The sequence below is a fragment of the Sarcophilus harrisii genome, chromosome 1, assembly GCF_902635505.1.
Source record: "Sarcophilus harrisii chromosome 1, mSarHar1.11, whole genome shotgun sequence".
NCBI lineage: Eukaryota > Metazoa > Chordata > Mammalia > Dasyuromorphia > Dasyuridae > Sarcophilus > Sarcophilus harrisii.
The window spans coordinates 688,909,835-688,933,670 of record NC_045426.1 but is presented as its reverse complement, the minus strand read 5'-3'; the positions used below and the strand labels follow the sequence as shown (position 1 = coordinate 688,933,670).

Here is a 23,836-nt window from a genome sequence, read left to right as displayed (position 1 = left end):
CATTCCAGACCAGGAGGATGGCTAGAGAGAATGCCCAGAGCTGAGGAATGGACAGTCTTGTTCATGGAGCAGTGTCATGTTCGGGAGTAAGGTGTAAGAAGAGCAGAAACATAGGAATAGCTGGGTTAGGAAGGGCATTTTGTATTTATTTACTCCTGGAGGCGATAGGAGCTTATTGAGTAGTGGGGTGACATGGGCAGACTTGATTTTTAAGAAAATCACTTTAGTGACTAAGCGGAGGACGGTCTGGAATGGGAGAAACTCTAGGCTTTGACTCACTTGCAGGCTACTACAGTATCCAAGAGTGAGGTGATGGGGGTCCACGCTAGAATGGGGTCCACGTCTCATTGGATCCTCATGACAATTTTGCATCTGACAGCCCCTTCTAATAAAAACACATTCCCTTAAACGTCACACTTAAAGAGTTGTAAGAACATCACCAACACCCATTCTTCAATCACCTTTCCCACTGTCTATTCCTCTTGACCCTGTCCAAGGGCAGACTGAAGCTTGACTTCTCAGGTAAGGACGCAGATAAATGAGGTGATGACAAAAAAAGGGAGGGAGAGACCGAACACAAGAGAGACAGACAGAGAGAGCAGAGGAAGAGGCAGGGAGACAAAAAGGGGAGAAAGAAAAGCAGAGAGAGAGAGGAGAGAGAAAGAAAGGAGGAAGAAGAGATTAAAAAAAAAAAATAGACAGGAAGAGAAAAAGGAGAGAGAAATTGCTCAATTAATTCCCAGAGCAAAGTCCTTGGTCTAAAGCTCCCATCCCCAGGTCCTCACTGAGACCACATCACTGCAATTCCAGAAATACACAGACCCCCCAAAAGACTGCCCCAGCCCCCAGCACCAGATCTGGGGACTTCCCCCTTGCGGAGCGCCAACCGAAGACCTCCTCTCTTTTTTTCCCCTCACCCTAAAGTACCTCGGGGACCCCTGCATCTCCCTGGGAGTTCACATCATCCTCATGCCTTTGACCAACAAGACCATCGCCTGGGCGACTACGGAGCCCCCCGTGTACGCCCGGTCAGTTCCTTGACCAGAGAAGAATATCCAGGAGATCTGAAACCTCGCCAACATGAAGACCGATTAGGGTTAGCTCGTGCTGATCTCAGACCACGGGCCCCACCGGGCAGAAAATCCGCTCTCCTAGAGAGCCCGAGGGCTGACTGGTGGGAAGAAGGGGGCAGCTCTTACCTTGGGGGGATCGAAGAGCTCCAGGACGTAGTCTTCGCCACCTTCCGGGCTCGCCGCCTTCCTCAACACCAGCCGCCCGCGCTGGCGGAGGGCCCCGCTGTCCATGGTGGCCTCGTCCACCAGCCCGTACTTGAGGACGCCCTCCTTTCGCGCCTCAGGAGCCGGCTCCCTGGACAGGCTCCAAGGCAGGATTTTCTTGGCCAGGCCCTGTTTCGAAGGAGGGTCGCCCGGCTCGCCCTCGGCTGTTCCTTCCCCGGGGGTCAGCGTTTCTGAAGGCCGGCGTCGAAAGATATGGCGGAGGCTCCTTCGCAGGTGGTGAAAAGAGTAATGGGCGATGGAGCGGGGAGAGGCCAGGGGCGAAGCGCCCCCTGTGAGCTCCTCGGAGCTCCGGGCCTTGGGCAGGGGCTGGGCAGCGACCTCGGAGGCCCGCTCGCCGGCGTCCACGGGCGCCTCCGCTTTGGGGGGCGCCGCCGAGCCGTCCGTGTGCCTCCGGCCCGTCTCTCGATAGTCCCGGACCCGGGAGGTGAAGGGCCGCAGCCGGAGCTGGTGCATCGCCCAGCCCTCTCTCACCTCGTGCCGGAAATACTGCTGGAAGAGGTCCGTGAACTGCAGCGAGAAGTGGTCAGCCCCCAGCAGGTCATGGTGGGGGTGCTCGCTGGCGAAGAGCCAGTACTGCTTGGCCAGCTCCTTGGCGGTGGCCACGGCGTGGAGCTCACAGAATTCGCTCCAGCCCCGGGGGTTCGAGGAGGGTGAAGGCTGAAGGGCCGGCCCATTCATTGCCGGGGCCGAGGCGGGGGGACTGAGCTGTAAGACACAAAAAGGGAGGGGGGCGGCTGAGAAGGAGGCGGAGGCCGGTCACGGGGCCTTCTCCGCCAGGAAGACCCTCCCCTTCCATGGAAAGGAGTCTGGATTCAAAACCCATCATTGACACTTATTAAACTCCGTGACCCAGGGCAAGGCCCTCTGGGCCCTGAAATGAAAGAGTTAAAGCAGAAAGCCTCCCAGACCGCCTCCAGCTCTCTACCCACTTCATCCTCCAGAATCCTTTGCTGATCACCCCTCCCCACCATAATCTTCCTCTCTTTCCCCATAACTCTCACATGGCTGGTGTTGGGGGATCTGGGTTCAAATTCTGAGGAGAAAACTGCCTCTTAATCTCCAGCGAAAGAAAACTGTCAGAGGTTCAGGAGATCTGGGCTCCGGCAACAGCTCCCTCTCCTACATAAGGCCCTCTTTATGTTAGAACCATAGACAAGATGTCGGAGCTGGGAAAGGACTTGGAATATAGAGTTATCAGAGCTAGAAGAAATCTAGAACAAAGGATGTTATGGAGGGGAGTGCCCTGAGCGTGTAGGATGTCAGAAATGGGAGGAGAAATAGGATATCAGAGCTGAAAGAGCCTGCTTAGCATATAGGATGTCAGAACTGGGAAAGGGCTTGGAACACAGAATGTCAGAACTAGAAGGGACCTTAAACATAGGCCATCAGATCTGGGAGTCAGAGCTAGAAGAGAGCTAGAACAAAGGATGTCGGGGCTGGGAGTGCCCTTCGCATATAGGATGTCAGAAAAGGGAGGAAGGACCTTGGTTAGGACACAGTGCCTCGGAACTGGAAGGAGCCTTAGAACAAAGACTGTCCAAACTGGAAGGGGCCTTAGAGCTCTGGCCCCTCCCTTCGAGGCCCCCGAGTTTCCTCTTTCCTGGAATCAAGGACTGGGGACTGGGGCCAATGAATTCACAAGGGTGAGAAACTCTGAAAGATGCTGGCCTGGCCCTCCTCCAGGTGAATCACTCTCCTCCTGGCTGGGCCAGCCTCCAGCATCCCGGTCTCCAGCATCTTTCATTTCAGTTCATGAAACCCACATTGGCCATGACCACCCTGAGTCAAAGAATGAGTGCAGAGACCCAGAAGTGAATTTCTCCCAGAAATTTGGGAAGTTTAACTGGAGCCTCTTGCTCCTTGTTAGTCGTGGGGGAGAATGATCCCTGCAGAATTTACCCTACCAGATTCTTAGAAGGCCCCAGTGGAATGATGAATGTAAATACTAGCAAACCTTAATGGCTACAGAAATGCTAGACATTTATCATTATCATCATCATTATTATTATTACTAATAACCATAGAAAACACATAGATACTGACCAGGAGACACAGCCCACCCGCTTCATCCATAGATGAATGAGGGGCAAATGATAAGACACCAGAGAACTTAATGCAAAGAGAGAATTTGGGAAGAAGAGTTTGGTATATGATTTCTAAGCTCTCCCATGCTGTATTGGGGTCAGACAGCTGCATTCATCTATCCTCTTAAATGTCTATACCCAAATGTCTATACCCACCTTCTCACCACCTCTCTCACCAGGGAACCCTGGGAACTCCAGTAAAAACATCAAAAACATAAGCTAGAAGAGACCTTAGTGGGCATCTCATCCAATCCCCTATTTTCCAGAGGCAAAGCGGCCATCCCATGATTCACATAGACTACTACTGAGGGAAAGAGGAAGGACTCTGAATTTAGATTCTGGGACCCCAATTCAGTATTTTTCTTAAAGCCCCACAATGAGACATAAATCTGGGACTTATTCCCTTAAAGAGGACCAAAGCAGGAGAGGAATAGAAATGGAAAAACATACATTGACCCTAAAATCTTACAGCAATCCTATTAAAATTTACTGCTACATGAAGACTTTTGAGTACCTCCCCCTCATATATACTCTCCTCTGTTTGATATCACAGCCTGACTATATCGATATCCCACATCGACTCCATGTTCCCCTCATGCCCGATACTCCTTGGCTTTGTACAGATGACATGCACTCTCCTTACCTCTGCCTCTTAGAAAAAGGCTCAGCTCAAGACCCATCATCTATTTTATGCTTTTTTGGATTCCTTAGACCAGGTATTCTTAACCTAGAGTCTATGAAACTTCTTTTAATATTTTGAAACCATATTTCAATTATCACTGGCTTCCTTTGTAATTCATTTTTTAATTTTATGCATATAAAACATTCTTCTGTAAGGAAGTTTACAGGTTTTATCAGATTGCTCTTGTTAGAGTAAATGCTTTCATTTGGAAGATATGTTTATTACCGACACTTTTTTTTTGGCATTTATTTTGTTTATATTCTCTATTTACTTTTCTCTGAGCATATTGTAATCTTCCCACACAGCCCATATGAAAGTTCCTTAAAGGCAGAGAGTTCTGTCCTTGTATCCACAGGGCCTACTCTTTAAGTAATAAGCACTTAATAAAATGCTTGTCAACTGACAGAATGAATGAAACAATGAATGAAACAATGAGTGAATGAGAAGCCTCCTGCCTGTAGGGAAATAAAAAACAACCCAAAATGAGTCTCTTGGGTAAATTCAGTACTAGCTTAGAATCACTTATCATTGACCCAGAAAAGCCTTAGGAAAATTTGTATAGTAAGTGAAATTTATCTAACACTTGAAAGTTTGTAAAATACTTTTTATAAACTGTCCCACTTAAGCTTCCCAGTGCCCTGAAGGTATTAATACTATTAACCCCATTTTATAGAAAGAAAAACAGACTCAGGACATTTGCTGGCTGCGTGATCCAGGACAAAGCATTTTCCCTCTCTGGGCCTCAGTTTCTCTATCTGTTAAGAGGAATATGGATTAAAAGGTCTCTGGGGTTTTTTCCAGTTTTACCTAGACCCATGATCCTATAATGCCAGGTCCGTATACTCCTTGGTCCTTAGTTTCCTTATCTGTAAAGGGGAAGATGGAATAGAAGATCTCTTGGGTCCCTTCACTGGGGATTTCCCCGGTGAAACGACAACATTGAATGTGGAGTGAGGGGATTCAGGGAAGGTGGGTTAGAGCTGGGAGGGATCTTAGAGAGGAAGGAAGGGGGGATAAGCATTTAAATAGCACCTACTATGTGCTAACCACTTTTTCCCATTATCTCATTTGATCCTCATAACCTTGCAAAGAAGGAGCTATTATCTCCATTTTACAACTGAGGAAACTGAGGTAGGCAGTGGTGAAGTCCCTTGCCCAAAGTCACCTAGTCAGTGTTAAAGGCTACATTTGAATTCAAATCTTACTGACTCCAAGTCCTACAAGAAGCTTGATGAGAGCCTGGTACTCTAACCACTGTACCTCCTAGCTGCCTTAACATCTAGTCTGATAGACAAGAAAACAGGATCAGAGAGGGTCACACAGGCAGAGGAGTGACAAAGGGAAGATCTCAACTTCTATTCTAAGGGTCCTAAATCATAGTTTATTTTTTCTATCATATCATAGGAATTAGGTCAGAAATCTTGTTTCTACTCTTTACTAGCTGTGAGTCCTTGGACAAGACTGATCAATCAAACAGTAAGCACCTACTGTGTGTCAGGCAAGGAGTTTACAATCTTTTTCTTTTCTGTTTTCTTTTTTGCAGGAAATTGGGGGTGACTTGTCCAGAGTCACACAGCTGGGAAGGGTTAAGTGCCTGAAGCTGGATTTGAATTCCGATCCTCCTGACTCTAGGGTCCCTGCTGTATCTGCCAAAGCTCCACCTCGCTGCCCCAGAAGGGGAGACCACAGGCAAACAAATATATACAAAGCCAGCTCTACACAGGGTGAATAGGAAATAATTCGCAAAGGGAAGGGACTGGAATTAAGAAGGAGGTTAAAAGAAGGAAGGAGGATTTCAGCTGGGACTTAAAGGAACAGGGGGTCAGGAGGCAGAGAAGGGGAGAAAGAGTTTTTCTGACCTAGCAGACTGCCAGAGAGAATGCCTACAGCTGAGGGATGCAGAATCTTGCTCATGGAACAGCCAGGAGACCGGGTCGCTGGATCCAAGGAGTTTGGTGCAGATGGAGCTAGAGTATGGAAGACCTGAGTTCAAATAGACCTTCAGATACTTAGTAGCTAGGTAGCAAGTTTATTTATTCTTTGCCTTAGTTTCCTTAAACTGTAAAATAGGACCTGCCTTCTTGGGTTGTGAAGATCAAGTGAGAAAATATTGGTAAAGCGTTTGGCACACAGTAGGTGCCTAATAAATGCTCGTTTCCTCTGATTTGCCTGCCTTCTATCCAGCCTTAAAGCATCAGCATGCTCCAGGATCATTTTAAGGGCTGTTCACCCCTATTTGGGGGTGTTCCATGGAGGGGTCCCCCCCACAGGCAGCTCTGTCGCAGGAGGAGGAACCCTAAGTCTGGCTTCATTTGGAAAATGAAGGCGGGAAGGAGCCTCACGCCAAGGACCGGCCAAACCTTCTCAGGCTCCCCCTGCCCTATACCGGATATGTCTAATGCCTCAGCAGCCGAGCTGGCCGGGCTTCCTCACAGAGCAGGGCTGAGAACAGGGAGATTTACTGACTTTCTTCCGGAGGCTGCTGGATCCCAGTCAGCGAGGGTGAGCATGGGGCAGCGGGCCAGGGCTGGCCCTTGGGGATGCTCATGGCTGCCATTGCCTCCTTCATGTGTCGCCAAGGCCCAGCTGGGCCCGCTTCCACATTAGGATGCCTCTCTGCCCTTTGGATCCTGTCAGCCCGAGGAGGGCTTCGGGCCCGAGGCTCGAGGAATGAAGTCACAAGAAGCAGAAGTCGCCACAGAACCCGATTCAAAACTCCAACTTGTATTTAAGGCCGGGCATCTATCCCACAAGCAAGTAGGCCCCTCCTATGAGGTCAGCCCAAGGACAGCATTCAGGGGGTCAGGAAACCAGAGCAGCTCCCTCCTCTCCCCTCCCAAAGGACACCTCTGGCAGAGCTCAGAGCCCGTAACTCCACGCCAGGACGCTTGGCCTGGGTACCCAGGGGATACCTGTGAATTTGGGAGGGGGGAGGAAATCACATCTTTATTTTAATCGAATTGGCTTCCTTTGTAATTCTATATCTTTTATTTTACGCACTGAAAAACATGATTGTGAGAAAGGGTCCAGAGACTGCCCAAGCAGCCTGGGACACCAAAACTGTTCCAAAATATCCCAGCCTCCTTTAACATCTAAGCTAGATTAAAAAAACAAAAAATAAAAAAACAAATCCCTTCTCTTAGGAGCACAGATTCAGAACCAGGGGGTTATCCGAGTGATATCCAGTCTTGTAAGAAATCCCTCTATAATCTCCCCATCTGCTTAAGTACCTCCAATGAGGGAGAACCAACTACTTTATCCTTCCACCTCCCCCAAATTATCTCATATTAATTTTGTGGCAATAAAACAAATAGGCACAAAAAAGAGAGACAATAAAAGCCACAATTTATGTGCTTTCTCCTCTATAGAAGCTTCTTGAGGTCAGGTACTGTTTCATTTTTTATCTATCTCAGCATCTCCAGTGCATACAGTAGGCACTTAATAAATACATATTGACTGAGAAAGTGCCTGACCAGAGATACCTTTTAAATGGTTAAGATTTTTTTACTTTTTTTTTTTTTTTTTTTTGCTGAGGTGATTAGGGTTAAGTGACTTGCTCAGGGTCACATAGCTAGGAAGCATTAAGTATCTGAGACCAGATTTGAACTCATGCCCTCCTGACTTCAGAGCTGGTACTCTATTCACTGAGCCACCTAGTTACTCCCCTTTTAAACTTCTTAACAAGCCTAATTTGCCTTTTTCCAACTTCTAACCTTTATCCCTGGTACTGCCTCCTCCTAGGACAAAATAGAACAGAACCAAACTCTTGTCATTCTATAGATGATCCCCCTAAAATAACATAAAGGAGATAGAGCATAGAATTATAGCAGGAAGTGTCTTAGGGGTCATCCGGTTTTAGCTTCTCATCAACTACAAAACTGTGGAAACTGAGATCCCAAAGTTACGATCTTTACTCAGGCACCCACAGCTTCTAAGTGTCTGAGGAAGGATCTGAACTCAGGCCCTCTGACTGCAGATCCAGAGCTCTTTTTCACGCTCTCCCCAGACCCTAGGCCCAAATGATTAGTTAATTAAAAATGCACTTTTATAATATATGATATAATGGAATATTTTTGTTCTGTGAGAAATGATGAGCAGGCTGATTTCCGAAAAGCCTGGGAAGACCGACATGAACTGATGCTGAGTGAAGTGAGCAGAACCAGGACATCATTGTACACAGATTATGTGACGATCAACTGTGATGGACGTGGCTCTCCTTGGGTGATCCAAGACAACTCCAATAGACTTGGGATGGAAACTGTCACACCACATCCAGAGAGAGAATTAACTGTGGCCCGAAGCAGCCTATTTTTGTCTTCCTGTGTTTGCTTTTTCTTTCTTATGATTTTTCCCTTTTGTTCTGATTTTTCTTTCACAGCACGACAAGTATGGAAATATACTTAAAATGATAGTACATGCATAACCTGTCAGATTGCTGTCTTGGGAAAGGAGAGGAAAGGAGAAAAAAATTGGAACTCAAATCTTACAAATGTGAATGTTGAAAACATACATTTGGAAAAATAAATTATTATTGAGGAAAAAAGATGTACTTTGCAAATTAACAATTGAGAGAATTTTTATAAGACACTTAGCACAGTGTCTCACACATAAGAGATGCTTAATACATGTTTCTTCCTCTGCTCCATAAATGTAATTTTTTTTTTTTTGGCTGAGGCAATTGGGGTTAAGTGACTTGCCCAGGGTCACACAGCCAGGAAGTGAACTCAAGTCCTCCTGACTTCAGGCCTGCTGCTCTATCCACTGTGCCATCTAGCTGCCCCCTAAATGTAAATTTATTATGATTATTGGGTGGACCCGGTGGAAGATTTGTGAGAGGAGCTAGTACCCTCCCTCAGGAAACTATCCGTTTTTCTTTTTGTGTTTACATAGTACCTACTGTTGATTAACTGTTTCAATTTTGTATTTAACTTTGTGTCCATATTCTTGTTTCCTTTACCCCACCCTCCCATAGGAAGTAATCCTGAGAAAAAGGATTGTTTGGGTTTGGTCCCTAAATTACCAGTTTCCTTATCTACACAGTAATAGTCCTTTCCAGCTGAAAATCTAGTTTTTAACAGATAAGGAAACGGAGTCTGGGAGAGGTGAGTCCCTTGATTTGCTTGGGGTCACAAAACCAGTCTGGGTCCCAGGTGGGATTTGAATTTGGCTCCCCCAGACGCCAAGTCCAGGAACTCGGTGGGGAGTGAAGGGGGACAGTGAACACCAGGCAGGCACTTGTGATGTCACTTTGCTCAGAGCAGAAAAATCAGAATGACGCCTCCCCCTCCTGCAGTTCCCCCGGGAGCCTGGCCCCCAGCCTGGGAGCAGGGGCCAGGACAATCTGCCAGTTCCCTTGAATGCAGTCTGGCTAAAGAGATCCCAAAAGGTCAAGATTTCACAGTGTACTCCCGGTTTGGGAGGGGGAGAGCTCAAGCTGGGGGGGGGGGGGCTTCCTGAGAAGAAACAGGCAGTCTCAGTGTCCCGGGGAGGACTCTTCCCCTCTCCACCCCGTTCTGGCCTCAGTTTCCCCATTGTGTAAATGGGGATGTTGGACACGGGCCAAGCTGAGAAGGCCCCTGGTCTGAAAAAACCAGAAGCATAAGCAGGGAAAGCTCAGGATGTCAATGGAAAGCAATGGGGCCGAATCCAGGGCCCGGCCCGCCCGGGCTTCCTCCAGCTGCCTAATGCTCCCAGCAGCCCAGGGCTGTCAGCTCAGCCCAGTTCAAAGCAGCAAACTGTGGCATCTGCAGGGTCAGCCCGCGGTGCAGCAAAGTGTGGGAACATTTCTATGGCCCGGAGGCTCAGGAGGTCCCACAGTGGAGCGGGAAGGAGGGGGGTGCGCCCTAGGAAACCGCCCCAGAGGCAACAATCACCCCGCTAAGGCTCCCACAGCCAAACACCAGCAGTGGGCTCTGCTGCCTGGGAAGCCATCTTCAGTGCCGAGGGGAGGGTCCTGTCTCGGCCCTCAGGCCTTGGGTGGGGATCTTCTCTCCCTCTACCCACCAAAGAGATGCTCCAAGAATCTAGTCCCCCAGAAAATAATTTGGGTCTGGCTCACAGGGCTTCTGAAGCCATTTTACAGATGAGGAAACTGAGTCAGGAGGAAGCTCGACTGATGGAGCTATCAGATACAGATCTGGAAGGAGCCTTGCTAGGCAGATGAGGAAGCTAGGGTTCCACAACCTGAAAGGATGCCCAGTTTGCGGATGCCAGTTTGGGTTTCCTCTTTCTTGCCCTAGGTATGGAGCCTAGTGCAGCAGAAACCTCCCTGGGGCACTTCCCTTTATTGTGTGACCTTTTCAGGGCCTCAGTTTCCCTGTTTTTAAAATGAGGGAATCTGTAAGGAGAAAGCTCCTTCCAGCTCGGATCCTATTCTTAGCCAAGGTTTCCTCAGCTGTAAAATGGGCAGATTCTTCCTGCAGCACACTTTCCTCCCCAGGTTATCAGGAGAGCGGGACTTTACTGACCTGACAGGTTAGTTAGAATCAAACAGAAGCTGCTGCTCATATTTTTTAACCCCTGGGTCCCGCACTGCAGGTTCTGGCCTAAGCCTGGCGATTAAGGGCGATTAGTAACAGCCAGAAATGAGCTGTTCCTGGACAAAAACCTGGGAAAAGCGCACTCTGGAGAGAACTTGGGTGAAGGGAACTGGGAAGCCATTCCTGAATCTAACAGAAAAGGAAACTGAGGTCCAGAGGAGGAGAGGGACCTTCCCTTTGAGAGGTTAGTGGCGACAAGGACAGAACCCACGTTGCCCGACTCCCAACTCTCTTCTCTCTGTCCTCTCCAATCCCACCCGGCTCCTTCATTTTTACCTTTCTGGGGCCTCTGTTTCCTCATCTGTGAAATGGAAGAGTGGGGGAGATGACCAGACGGCTTCTGGAGGCAATCAGAAGAGAGTTTTCGGAAGGTCCCTTCCAGCTCTCAATCTGGGCTGTTTCTGTGTGGCTGGGCCAGGTACCGGGGGCTTGGCCTGAGCGTGCTCCCTTCCCCCCTTCGCTCATCCACTCCCCACTCCCTTCCCAGACCCCAGCTGGGCAGCACTGCAGGAATTTCCCAGGCCAGCCCCCATCCTGTTGAAATTAATAGTCCCACCAAGAGCCAACTCCACACACTTGGCTCCCAAGGAGGGACAATTACTGTGTTGTTCCGGGAGATCTTATCTCCCTAACGAACAATTTAAAAGCACCCAAGGAGGAGTCCCGGGATGGAATCACACGGCTCTCAACCCCCCCCCTCAAACCAGAGGCCCTATTAATAGAGAGAAACTGTGAATGCACCAAGAAACCTTTGATTCAGACCCATCTGCTCAAGGGCAAACTCTGTCCGTACCACCCGCCCCGGCCTTCATGAAAGCCCCCTGCTCTCGCCAGGGGCAGGCCTATGCCGGGAGAGACCCCGAGTTCCTCTCTGAGGCAGGCAGCCCAGGAAGAGAATAGTCTTTAAAAAAAAGGCAGCTGAGAGAGAGAGAGAGGGACAGAGAGGGAAGCAGGGAGACAAGATTTAGAGAGAGCAGACAGAGGCAGAGATAGAAACACAGAAAGAAACAGACACACACAGAGGTAGACACAGAGAGAAAGGCAGAGAGACAAAAAGAGATAGGGAGAGAAAGAGACAAAAAAAGAGAGGGAAAGAGAGACAAAGAAAGACAGAGACAAAGATGAGACAGGAAGAGAGAGATAGAAAATAAAAAAGAGAGACAGAGAGAAACAGATAGACAGACAGACAAAAATAAAGAGGCAGATAGGGAGAGATAAGAGAATGAGACAAAAACAGAAATAGAGACAGAGATAGGGAGAGATAAAGAGACAGACAGGGAAAGAGAAAAATAGAGAGACAGACAAAGACAGATTGATAGAGGGAGAAAGAGGAAGAGGAGGGAGAGATACAGAGAATAAAAAAGAGAGAGAAAAAAGAGAGAGAAACAAACAGAAAGACAGGGAAAGAGAGACAAAAAGAGGCAGGGAGAAATAGAGAGACAGACAAAAAGAAAGAGAAAGACAGACAGAGACAAAGATAGAGGCAGATAGAGAGGGAGAGACAAAGAGAGATAGAGAATAAAAGAGATGGAGAGAACAGGGGGTGGTCATGGTAGCTGAGCTGTTCAGGACTCGTGCAAGAAACACTCATTCCCAAGTATCTATGAAGGAGTGCCTCCTACTTCCTCTCTTGGGGCAATGGGGGCACCAAGGGTAGGCATGTGGTCCCTGCTGGACAAGGGGAAGTTGGCTTGAGCTCACCTCCCACTCCCCCAAGTTCTCTCTCATCTAGGACACTACAACGCGCTCCTTCCTGTCCTCGGTTTTCACTACTGCTTTTCTGCCTTGTGTGCTGTGGCTACCTCCGGCCACTTCTGCAGAGTTGGCATCTCAGCTCCAGCGCCCACTAGATCTCTTCCCCAGACGTGCCCCCCCCCCCCCTCCCCCCCCCCCACCGCTCCCACTTCTCCAAGGGATCTGGGGCAAAGCTCGAGGCTGATGTTCCCTTACCTGACGACCCGGGCCGTGGCTCCCCAGGCCTGAGGGCCCGGCTAAATGCCAACCCAACGGGCGGGCAGAGGTTGCTCCCCACCTTCCAACCCAGAGCTCCTTCTCCAGGCCTGCCCGGGGCCCTGCCCTGCTTCCCCCACCTGGGTGATGTCAGAAATTAGGGAAAGGTGAACATTTCTCAGTTAATTATAGGTTGGGAGCTCAAGGGGGAATGGAAGGGGAGGGAGGCCAGGGGGAAAAGTTTTCCCATGGTGAAAAATCCTGTTTTCCTTTTGAAGGGTGGGGGTGGGAATGGTTTAAAAAACAACTCGCAGAGATACTTAGGAGGAGGCTCAGTGTTTTTACAAGAAAGATGCTTCTTCCATGAAGCCTCATTCCTTGGAGAAACATTTATTAAGCACCCACTGTGTATACCAGCTAGAAATCATTTCTCCTTCTCCCCTTCCCCCCCCCCCCCAATGCAAATTATCTTCAAGTCAAGGACCTTGTTTTTGCCCTCTGTTGTAGCCTGGCACACAGTAGGCATCTGATAAATGCTCGCTGACAGTTCTGCTTCTGCTACTGGGTTGGTCATACTGTGCTCATCTGCAAATCTCCGAGGATCGGTTTCCCCATCTGTAAATAAAATAATCGGACTAGCCGGTTTCAGAGCTCCTGGCTCGCCTCAGAACTCTGGGTCTAAAATTGCACACGGTATATGAGAGAACATACTGGAGAAGGACTTAGAACATGCAATGTCAGAGCGAGAAAGAGCTGAGCTGGGAAGGGCCTTGGTTTGTGAGGAGAGAGAAGGAAGGAAGCATCTTCGGAATATGAAATGTCAGAGCTGGAAAGCCCCTTAGAATGTGGGATAACTTTAGAGCGTGGGATGTCAAAGAAGGAAGGGAAGCTGGAACATGGAAACTCAGAGCTGGGAGGAAACACAGATCCCATTGTGTCCAAACCCCTCATTGTACAGGTCCAGAGACTAAAGAGACTTGCCTGTATTTGAACCCAGACCAGATTCTTTCCCATAAACCCTAGATTTGTTGGGCCACAGCAAGGACCACCGAGGTGTCCAAGGCTGGGTACTATGACACGCACCCCTTGGCCTGCTTTGGGCTAAAATCCACCATCCCTGGCAATGGGGTTTCCTGCATTACCTTGGACTCATATAAAACATTTATCGGGCTTGTACATGCTGCTAGAACAGGAAATGTCCTCCCGCATCCTCCCCCTACCCCTGCCCTTTCCCCCCCTCTCCCCCAGCGCTGCATGCAAGGATCAGGAAAGCTCTTGGCTCTGCTGCTTCCCGGCCATCCCCCAGCCAGCTAGAGGGCAGGGGCAGAGGCTTAGCTTTGTTCTGTCGGACTCCCCTTGGGTGAAGAGGACTTTGGGAGAGGACTCTGTCTTCTTCCCCCCAGGGCCATATCAGGCCATAAGAGTCACTTAATAATTACAAAATACTTGGTGAACTGAAGTCCTTCTAAAATTAGGGACTTCTGGGTTGAGACTGCTGAGCCCTTAATGTCCCATCCCTGGGAGAATAACATAGACTTTCAGCCACTGGAGGCCTGTTTTGCAATATTTTTTTTGAGGGGGAAGTCCCTCATTTCCCAGCCTGCTCTTTTCACTGAGATAGCAGGTGGCTGGGTGGGAGTCAGGAGACCTTGATCTTAGTTCCAGTCTGCCTACTATTTATCCAGTTGTGTGACTTCGGGTAAGCTACCTAGTCACTCTGAGCCTCTACTTCCTCATCGGTAACAGAAATACCTTCTCATTCTTGAAGGTTAAATAAAAAAACGCACTCAGAAGTATTCTGGAAAATTAAAAGCTCCATTCAAATCATAGCATCTGAGATTTAGAGCTAGAAGGAGCCCTAGTGGCTACTGAGTCCAATTCCTTTTTACAGATGAAGAAACTGAGGCTGGGAGAGGTTCTGAGGCAGGATTTGAATCCAGGTCCTCATGATATCAAACCCAGCACTTTAGCCATACTATTCCCGCTGGAACAAGGGAGGAAAAATAAGTCTCTTGGAAGAGCAGTATGGCTAAAGATTTCTGTCTCCCCTCCCCATATCCACCAATCCTTAGCCTCCCCCACTTCTATCAGGCCTGCCAGCCTGTCTGTGAGTCAGCAGCCTAGATGAGTTCTGTCTTCCTACTACAGCCAGCCAGAGATCCCCCTCTTTCAACCTCCAGGGCTGGAGCCTCTGAAGAGCTGTAAACACCCATGGACCAGAGACAGTCCCAGCTGGGAGACTAGAACCATGCCCAAGTTCAGTCCTGGCGGGCCTAGAGAACTGGCGGGGGGCACTGGACATACCCACCAGAAGCAGCAGAAGCCAGGGGACGGCTGCAGGCTAAATAAGCTCCCCAAATAAGCCCTCCCCTGCTTCTCTGTCATATTGTGTCTCTTATCCGCTCCCTGCAACCCTCTCCACCCAATCCACTCCCCTCTCCAGGAGCCTGCCATCTCAGCAAAGCTGTTCCAGATTTCCTGAACAACCTTGTCTCTTAACCTCTGCCCTTCCACAGGGGCATCTGAGACGTGCCGGGGGTAGGAAGCGGGGAATGGAGTTCAAATCCTACTTCAGACATTTACTATAAGGGACAAGAAGTATCGTAAGCAATGTCGGCCTCTCTGGGGACTTGGCAATATCCAAGGTCTAAATCTCCCTGGAGAAGAGTTAATGTTATCATGTTATCATCCCCATCTCACAGAAAAGGAAATAGGTTCAAAGCAATCCAGTGACTTGTAGTTATTACCCTGTTTTAGGGCTGGGGGAGGACCAGGTAAGAAAACTCCCTTTCCCCATGGAGGAAGGTGGGTTCCAAAGTGGGTCAGCCCCTTCTCTTCAAGGTACAGAGCTGTCTAGAATAATGGCCTCAAATTAAAATCAAAAAGGAGCCATCTGAGTCCTCGACCTACTGACGTAGAAAACCACGTATGAGCATTATTTATGCTTTATTGGATTTTTATTTATTTTGTTAGATTTCCCAATTACATTTGAATCAAGCTCATGAGGTACCCCCATACCTCTGGCCTAGAGCACAGAGGTAAGGGACTTGCCCAATGTGACACAACCAGCAGGGGTCAGAGGTGAGATCGGAAGTCAGGTCGCTCTTACTGGCAGGTGGCTAGCTCCCCATCCAGGACACCATATTGCCTACTTTTAGAGAAAATAGATTCAGGGAGGTCACGAATTCTGCCCAAAGCCATCAGAGAGATAACGGATTCAAAGCTTAGGTCTCCACATGCACTGTCTAGTCCAGTGTCTCCAGAAAATATCTCCTCATGCTTCCATCTCCTTTCATCCTCTCATACCCCCCGGAACTAGAGCTAGAAAGATCAGAACGTCTAATGTAACCCCTTTGATTTTAAAGATGGGGAAACTGAGGCCCAGGGAGGTGAAAGGACTTGGCCCAAAGTCAGATACCCCCAATATCCACATACCATCTGTGGGGAGAAATCTGTGTGTCCAGGAAGGGGTTTCCTGGGTAACCTCCTCTTTCCCACCCAGGCCCCTCAAAAGCCATGGCAGATGGGGCGGCAGAGGGAGATCCACCAGTGTTTCCATTCCAGAACCGGCCTGAGGCTGACTGAATGCGGGACGGCAGCCACATGACCTAGGCTGGCCAGGAGCCCTTGCTGGCCATCGATCACTCCACCCTCGTGTCTCATCTGGGTGTCCCTTCTGCCTGGCTGGTCACTGACACAGGGGGCATTGACTCAGTCCCAGGAACCAGGGCTTCCAAAAGGCCCATGAGTCTGGGAACTCAAACTCCTGGGTTCAATTAGATCCTGACTCACTGTTTGATCCAAAAAGAGTCACTTCCTTTCCCAGATTCTCAGGGAAATGAGAATCTTCTGGGGAAGGATGAGCCCCCTCTGGCAGGAGAATCTGGCAGAGATCAGAGCATTCCTGGGGGGGAAAAAGCCACTCCTTGTAGTGACTTGTCCACCTGCTCGAGTCCTCTTCTATGGTTTCTATTCTTTCTTACTTCTCTGTTCACCTCCCTTTTCCTTCCTTCCCTTCCCAGCTCTGGCTGTCCTCTCTAGGCTTCTATGACACCCTCCTCACCTCCGTCCCCATGTAAAGCAGTGGTGACACACTGCTTGTCCCTCCCTCTCTCCTGGTAACAGTTTACATGTTCAGGAACCAAGCAACCAAACAAGATGGGAGTTGTCCAGAAAATCTGAGCTATTCCCTCCAGTTCTGGGAATCCAGGCCCGAGCTCAACTTTGGGCTCTCTCCTTTGAATGGTTGAATGTTCTCTATAAAGTCCGGAAGGACCTGGACCAGATTAAGACACAAGGGGTGCTCCCATTTCCCAGTCTCACGCCAACCTGAGACTCCTTCGTTCCCCAGAGATGTGTCTATTCCTGGCCACTTTTCAAAGAATGCTGGTGGCAAGACAATTATGGCTGGCACCAAGTAACCCAGCCTGCCTTACTCTGGCTAGCTCCCAGCTGGGCCTCTGGGGCATCCCCTTCTCCCGGGCCTGTCATCAGACAGAGCATCCCCCCTGCTGCCACCAGGTCAGGCTGAAAAATAAATTGAAGGGTCCCCAGAAACCATGGCCCCCGAATGCTAGTTCCAAGAGCAGTCAGCCTTCCAGGAGAGGTAGAGCTGCCCCAGCTCATCCAAACGTCAGGATATCCTGGCATTGAGTCAGGTCGGGTAGGAGGTCCAAGTTGGCTGCAATGCCATCTGGAAACTGTCAACTTCAGAGAGCCAGCTCAAATGCATTTGGCCAAGCTCTGCTACATTTTTTTTTTTTAAAGAATTTTGTATTTATAGGAAAAAGCACTGAACCCAAGCCCCTGGAGGGATGCTCTACAATATGTTTTGGGGGAGAATGGAGAAGAGATGTGAGAGGAGAGAAAGCAAATAAACCTGATTCAGCACACCGGACGGGAAGCTGAAAGCATTTCTTGTTAAGATTTTAGGTGCCTGGGACAGCTGGATAGTGCAGTGGATAGAACAGAAGACCTATCCAGCCTTGAAACTTACTATCTGTGTGACCCCAACTGCCTTGTTCCCCCCTCCAAAAAATAAAAAGATTTTAGGAGTCTTCTCCCCACCATCCTCTGCCACTCCCTCTTTAATATAGCTATAATAATATAATAATATATATATAATATATATAATATAATATAATAATATGTCGATGCCGACATAGTGCTTTAAAAGTTCACAAAGTACTTTATGGGCATTATTTCATTTGCTCTCCAAACACCCCCCAGAGGTTGGTACCACCAGGCCCAGAAACAGAGAAGTTAAGTATGGCCCAGGGCCACACAATCAACTGGGAATCCCCTGCAGTTGTTCTCAGAGGCCCAGAATGGAAATATCTGCTCTGGGAGATATCCCAGGGTTCTTCTGAGGCCCACGAGGGATAGTCAAGAGGCAGAATTCAGACCTGAATTGATCCAGATCTCCAAGTCAAACCTATAGTACACTGGCTCTCAGATCAGAAAGCTCTCATCTATTCCTTCCAGCTTCAAGGTTGGTCCCAGAGCTAGAAACTGGCCTGGTCTCCCAACCCCCCCCCCCCCATCCCATTCTAGCCTGCTTTACTGGGATTTGGATTTTGAAGGGACCACGGACCTAAGACACATGAAAGATCATGGATTTATAATTTATTATATTAGATCCCAATAGAATTTGTGTTTGCTTTCATAGTACCAGCACCTACCACAGAGCCTGGCACCCAGTGAATGGTTAATAAATGTTTATTGCTTGCTTGCTAATAGGTATGAATTTGACCTTAGAGGTCACCTAGTTACAGCACTGGGGAACTTTGAAGTTGAGAGGGATCCCAGGTGCCACCGAAGCTAACGTGTACCACCACAGACTTCCCTCTATTCTGTCTACAACTCCAAGGGTAATCCAGCCCTTGCTTGAATATTCCTGGTGATGGGGAACTTCTAGAGTTCCCCTTTGGGCAGCCTCAATAATGAGGAACGTGCTTACAATGAGTCTCAATCTGTGTCTTTGCCATTTCTCCCCATCATTCTCAGGTCTGTACCATCTAGCCATCCTCTTTGTTTTTACAGATGAGACAACTGAGGGCCAGAGGAGGAAATGGGTTCCTCAAAGTAACCCTTAGTTAAGGGGGAACTAGGACCCGGGGCTTCCACAGATTGAAAGGGATGAGCGAGAACTCCTCCTCTCGTTCCTCTCGTTCCCCTCTTCCCCTCCTAATGCACAGAACAGATCTACAGGACCTGAATTCCAACCCCAGCTCTGTTACCACCACACCTTGCGAGATCCTCAGCAAGTCTCTGGGCCCCTCTGTGTAAAATGGGGGGGTTTGGACTAGAGGGTGCCTACTGTCCCTTCCAGCCCTGGATCTCGCCAGGATCCTTGGGAATTTCCATGGCCGGTGAGGTCAAAACTCTCATTTTAGAGGTAAAGAAACAGAAACCCAGAGAGATACAGAGCTGGAGGCGACTCAAGCCCAGCCCCATTTATTATACCATGTCAACTCTCAAGGCTCCTTCCAGCTCTAAACCTTATGTAGTCATATGACTCTAACTAAGAAGGGGGATGTCACCCTCCACATCTTCTGCCTAGAATCCCAGTTTGGAATTGTGGGATCCTGGAAGCCACAGTCAAGGCTCCCTCCAAAGCAGCCCTGAAGGACTCTGAAAGGAGGGTACTGTCCTTCTCTCTCTTCCATAAGACTCTGAGAGTGCTCCAGAAAGAGCTGGGAATCCCCTGCAGTGGTTCTCAGGGGCCCAGACATTTGTCTGCTCTGGGAGATATCCCAGGGTTCCTCTGAGACACATGAGGGATAGGACACCTATCTCCCTTCCCATTCTGGGACTGAAATGTTTAAAGCCCCATCTGTGTTTCCTTAAATGCACCCAGTGAGGGATGGCCCAGGCTGGCTCGAGAAGAGTTGCCCGGGTTTTAAAGGGGAAAACATGAGCCTGTGCCAGCAGCACCCGGGCTGCTCCCCATCTGCCAGCGGAGGAGGGCAGCGGTGGCTGTGGAGGGGTGGCGGGGCCAGTCCTGGGATCGGGCAAGCTGGAAGGGAAGACCACAGGATCAGAGGTTTCGGGCTGGGAGGGGCCTCGGGGGCCATCTAATTCAGCTTCCTCTTTTGTGAAATCAGGAAACTGAGTCCCAGACTTAGGGAAGTGACTTGCCCAAAGTTGTCCAGCTTTGAAAAAGGGGACGGGGCTGGGTCTTTGACTCCCAAGTCAAGGTCTATGGCTGGACTACAAAAGACAGAGAAATAAGATCCTGCAGCGGCAGAGTCCCCGTTTTTCCTCTGCCCCGATCCAAGCCACCCTAGGGATTCCCCTTTCCTCCCGGGAGGTCAAGCTGAGGAGCTTCTTGGGGCCCAGCAGTCAGACAGTCGGTCAGCAAGCATTGAGTGCCTGGGGGCCCAGGCCTGCCTCCGCCACTATCTCGGCGCTGGAGGGTGGGGGGGAGGGGCGGCGGAGTGGGGGTGGGGATAGCAGGGTGAGGGTGGGTGAATGTCAAAAGAGGATGGGGAAGAGAAACAAGGAAATATGGTAATCAGGAAAATGTGCCAGGACTTCGCCGAGCGCCCCCCTCCAAGTTCCTCAAATCCTCAAATGTCTCCCAGGGCCCCCCAGCCGACCCAATCCGCCAAGATAGGCGGGAGGGGATTTCTGAGAGGCACCCGAGAAGCACCTAAAATACCCGACTCGGTGGCGGAGGGCCAAGAACTCTGCCAACCTTCCCCCACACTCTCTCCCGGGGAAACACCTCTGCTGACATACCCGAAGCCACAGCCAGCCCCGGCTGCCCGACACACACAGCCCCGGGGCTGTCAAGCGGGCTTGGGCAGAGCGAGTGCTCTCGGGAAGAGAATCCGGGCGCTCTAGTCCCAAGGACTTTCCCTCTGGGGTGTCCTCCAGCCCGCCACAAAGCTGTCGGGATGCAGAAGCGAGAATGGGGAAGGGCGCTGGGAGGAGGAAGAGGGGAGGACCCGCCGCGGAGGGCCCCACTCTATGGGGCCACCCCAGATTTATCTCTTGTCACAAGGGAAAAAGGGGCGTAGGATAAGCAAGAGAAGCTCCCCCAGCCTTCCCAGCTTAGGCTGAGCGTCCCCCGGGGCCGGCAGACTATACTTTCACTTTCTAGAAACTCAGAAGGGAAGACTCCTTCCTCCCAACTGCATAGCCACACTCAGCCTTCTGCCACATTCAGGTCCTGGGGGGGTGGGGGGGGTCTGACCCTTTGGCCGAGACTCGGCCAGCCTACCTCCCTCGCCCCCGGGACTCAGGTTGGGGGGGGCGTTAGTGCCCCCAGTCCAATCCAGAAACCATCAGAGCTTTAAAAAAGCAGCCCCCCCCCCCCCAGTTTGCAAACGCCTTCCGCCCTTGCCTCGGGACTGTAACACGTGGGTGGGTGGGCTAAAGAGAGAAATGGGGTTCGTTCGCAAGTCGGAGCGCTCGGGTCCTCAATCGCAGCTCCCCTTTTCCCCCAGCTGAGGGGAGCGGGAAAAGGAGTCCTCGGAGAGCCGAGGCTGGGCACGAGCGGATGGAGGAGTGCCCACCACCTTTGGGGCATCACTGCCGTGACCCCCACGTCCTCCGTCCCCCCTCCCCCAAGGCGGGGGCCTCTCCCCCGAAACTAGGTCTGGGGAGGCTTACCTGAGAGAGAAGCCGTGGGGGTGTAGCCGCTCCATGGTCTCACTTGTCACCGGCAGCCGGCCCCACTCGCCCCCAAATCCGTTGAGCCAGCTGCCCCCAAACGCTCTCTCGAGCGCTCTTCTCTCTCACACAAACAGACACACACTCACACAAACATACAACACACGCGCGCGCACACACACACACACACACACACACACACACTCACACTCTCACACTCACACACACACTCACACCGGGCTCAGGAAGGAAACCCGGACTCGGAAAATGGCCAAGGTCTCATCATTTCCGCTGACAGCGCTTGACAGTTGAAGATGAGTCCCGGGGCCAAGCAAACTTTGCCGGGGGCCAGGCGGGATCGGGGCTCCGGGCTGCGGAGGCCGCGCCGGGCGGCCTGGGCCGGGAGCCGGGGGCCGGAGCTCGGAGGAAGGCGGAGGGAGCGAGGGGAGCCGAAAGCAGCAGTGGCGGCGGCTCGGGCTGCAGAGCCCATGCCTCCCTCCGGCCGGCCCTCCCTCCGGCCCTCCCTCTCTCCCTCCCGCCGGTTACGTAAAAAGGATCATTACTCCGAGGGACTAGAGGCCAGGAGGACGGCAGGGGGTGTGTGCCAGGCGCGCCGCGTCCCCTCCCCTGCCAGCGGCTCCCGGCTCGGATTTGGGGAGCGCCGGGGCTCGAGCGGACGCGGCTCAGGGCTCGTACCCCACACCGGGAAGCCAAAGCTAACGGGGGAGGCAGAAGCAGTTCTCCCGGGGCTCTGGGCCGGAGGGGAGGAGTTTGGAGCCGCGTCTACACCTCCTAAGCCGCGTCTACACCTCCTACACCGGACTAGGTCACCCCGGGGGTTAGGACCCTCAGGGCCAATCTCCCCGGCTTCCCGCTCACCGAGGGGTTAGGGAGAGACTGGCGAGAGCGCCCGGCTCCCCGCAAGGAGGGCTGCCCCCAGGCCACCCAGGAGCACGTGCCAGAGCCCTTGGGCCGGAGAAGCCACGGAGCCGCCGCCCCCTCCCTGCCACCCCCCGCGGCGGCCTGACTCCACGTGCCCCTCGCCCGGCGAGAGCCGCCCCTGCCCCTCGGCAAGCAAACCTAACCCGTCTCACCTAAGCCGCGCTGGAAGAAACGCCGGGATCCCAATTTCCACAGATAGGAAAACTGAGGTCCCGGAAAGGACGGGGTTTCCCCCCCCCCAAGTTGCATACAGCTGATATCATGCCAGCTCTGCTGTTCCTACTCCGCGATCCCTGCTCCTTTCCCAGTACCTCGCACACAGTTAGTGCATAATAAATGTCGGCACATCACGCTACTCGTTATTCCAGGTGTAGAGGAAATAACTTGGGCCAAGCTGTTCGGGCCGGCCTCCAGAGCCTTGCACAATCTAGTCCCCCGGTAGGCTTCTCCTTCCCAACCTCCAACCCTGGCTCCGGCCAGACCGCCGGGATGCTCACCGCCCCCCCCCCCCCCCCCCCCCGCCCCCGCGGCAGCCCTCCCCAGCTCTCGGGACCGCGTTTTCCTCTCCCTGCAGCCACCCTCCCAGCTGACTTACTCTCTCGTCTCCTAGGTCACTTAGTCTCCCTTCTTGGTGTCGGGCTCCAGACGAGATCTTCTCAGAGGAGCCCGTCTTCACTTCCCCGGAGGTTTTGAAAATTTCCCCCAGCAGGGGTGGGGTCTTCTACCTTGCGCCGTCCCCCCGGGCGCCTAGTCCAGTGTCGGGCACATGGCTGGGTCTCCATGGACGCTCTTGGGAGGAAGGCACGAAGACCGCCGGGATGAGTGGAGATGCTCTTCTCCCGGGGTGGAGTGGGGGTGGGTAGTGACAGGCGCGGACTGGAGAGGGGCGGTGTAGCCTGGGCACACACAGCTGTCTCGGCCCCCACGCCGCCACTGCCTTCAAGCGCCCCCTGCAGGGCTAGGCTCCGGCGAGTCCACGAGCATTTATTTTGCGCCCACTCTGTGCCCGGGGGGGGGGGGAGAGGGGGATACAGAAATAATGAAAAACTAGTCCCGATCTTCAATGAGTTTACGTTCTCCTGGGGTCGTCCAACTTGTAAATAGATTTAAAACAAAACAAAACAAGAAAAACAGGATAATTTCTCCCAGACTTCTCAGGCGGCAGAAAAATGGAAAAAACTTTCCAAAGAGGAGGAAACTTGGCTCCAGAGCGTTAGGGAGAGAAGGAGCTCCCGAGGGAAGGGCCGGAGCCCCGACCTACGGATCTGAGCCGCGCTGGAGCTCGGAAGGCGCAGATTAGGGGGAGCGCTCCACACCTGCCCCCGCCCAGGGCCCGCCTCCCTGCCTCGGAGTCTGGGGCTCAGCTGTCCCCGAGCGGCCAGGAGGCGGGGCCGGAGATGCGGAGGGCGGCCGTGGGGAGCTACGGCAAGGATCGGACGCGAAGTCCCGCTGCACGTCCCAAAGTCCCGCTGCACGTCCCAAAGTCCCGCTGCACGTCCCAAAGTCCCGCTGCACGTCCCAAAGTCCTGCTGCACAGCCCGCACAATGCGCGGAAGCTTTCATTTTCGCTTTAGAGCCTCTCGAAGTCTCTGGGCCGGTCCGGAAAGCCTCCCAGCGGCATGCGCGTGGGGGTCCAAGGAGCCGGGCTACGCGGCTGGGCCGCCCTCATCCCCCGTAATGATCCCCACCTTCCACGGGTTGCCCCCAGGACCCGGTACCCGA

General features: G+C 51.5%; 1 protein-coding gene across 2 annotated transcripts in view; it reads right to left on the bottom strand.

The window, feature by feature from the left end:
* Window positions 1–23,630, bottom strand: part of SH2B3 (SH2B adaptor protein 3) — a 96,348-nt gene extending 72,718 nt beyond the window's left edge. Inside the window, exons 1-2 of one of the 2 annotated variants that reach the window (XM_031948595.1) lie at window positions 22,710–23,630; window positions 1,200–2,003 (exon numbers count right to left, since the gene is read on the bottom strand). In XM_031948595.1, the coding sequence (XP_031804455.1) occupies window positions 1,200–1,976 (777 nt within the window). In that variant the 5' untranslated portion in view covers window positions 1,977–2,003; window positions 22,710–23,630. Of the gene's footprint in view, window positions 1–1,199; window positions 2,004–21,172; window positions 22,100–22,709 lie in introns of those variants that run through there. The other variant, XM_031948594.1, reaches the window with a different exon arrangement.
* Window positions 23,631–23,836: the final 206 nt, after the last annotated feature.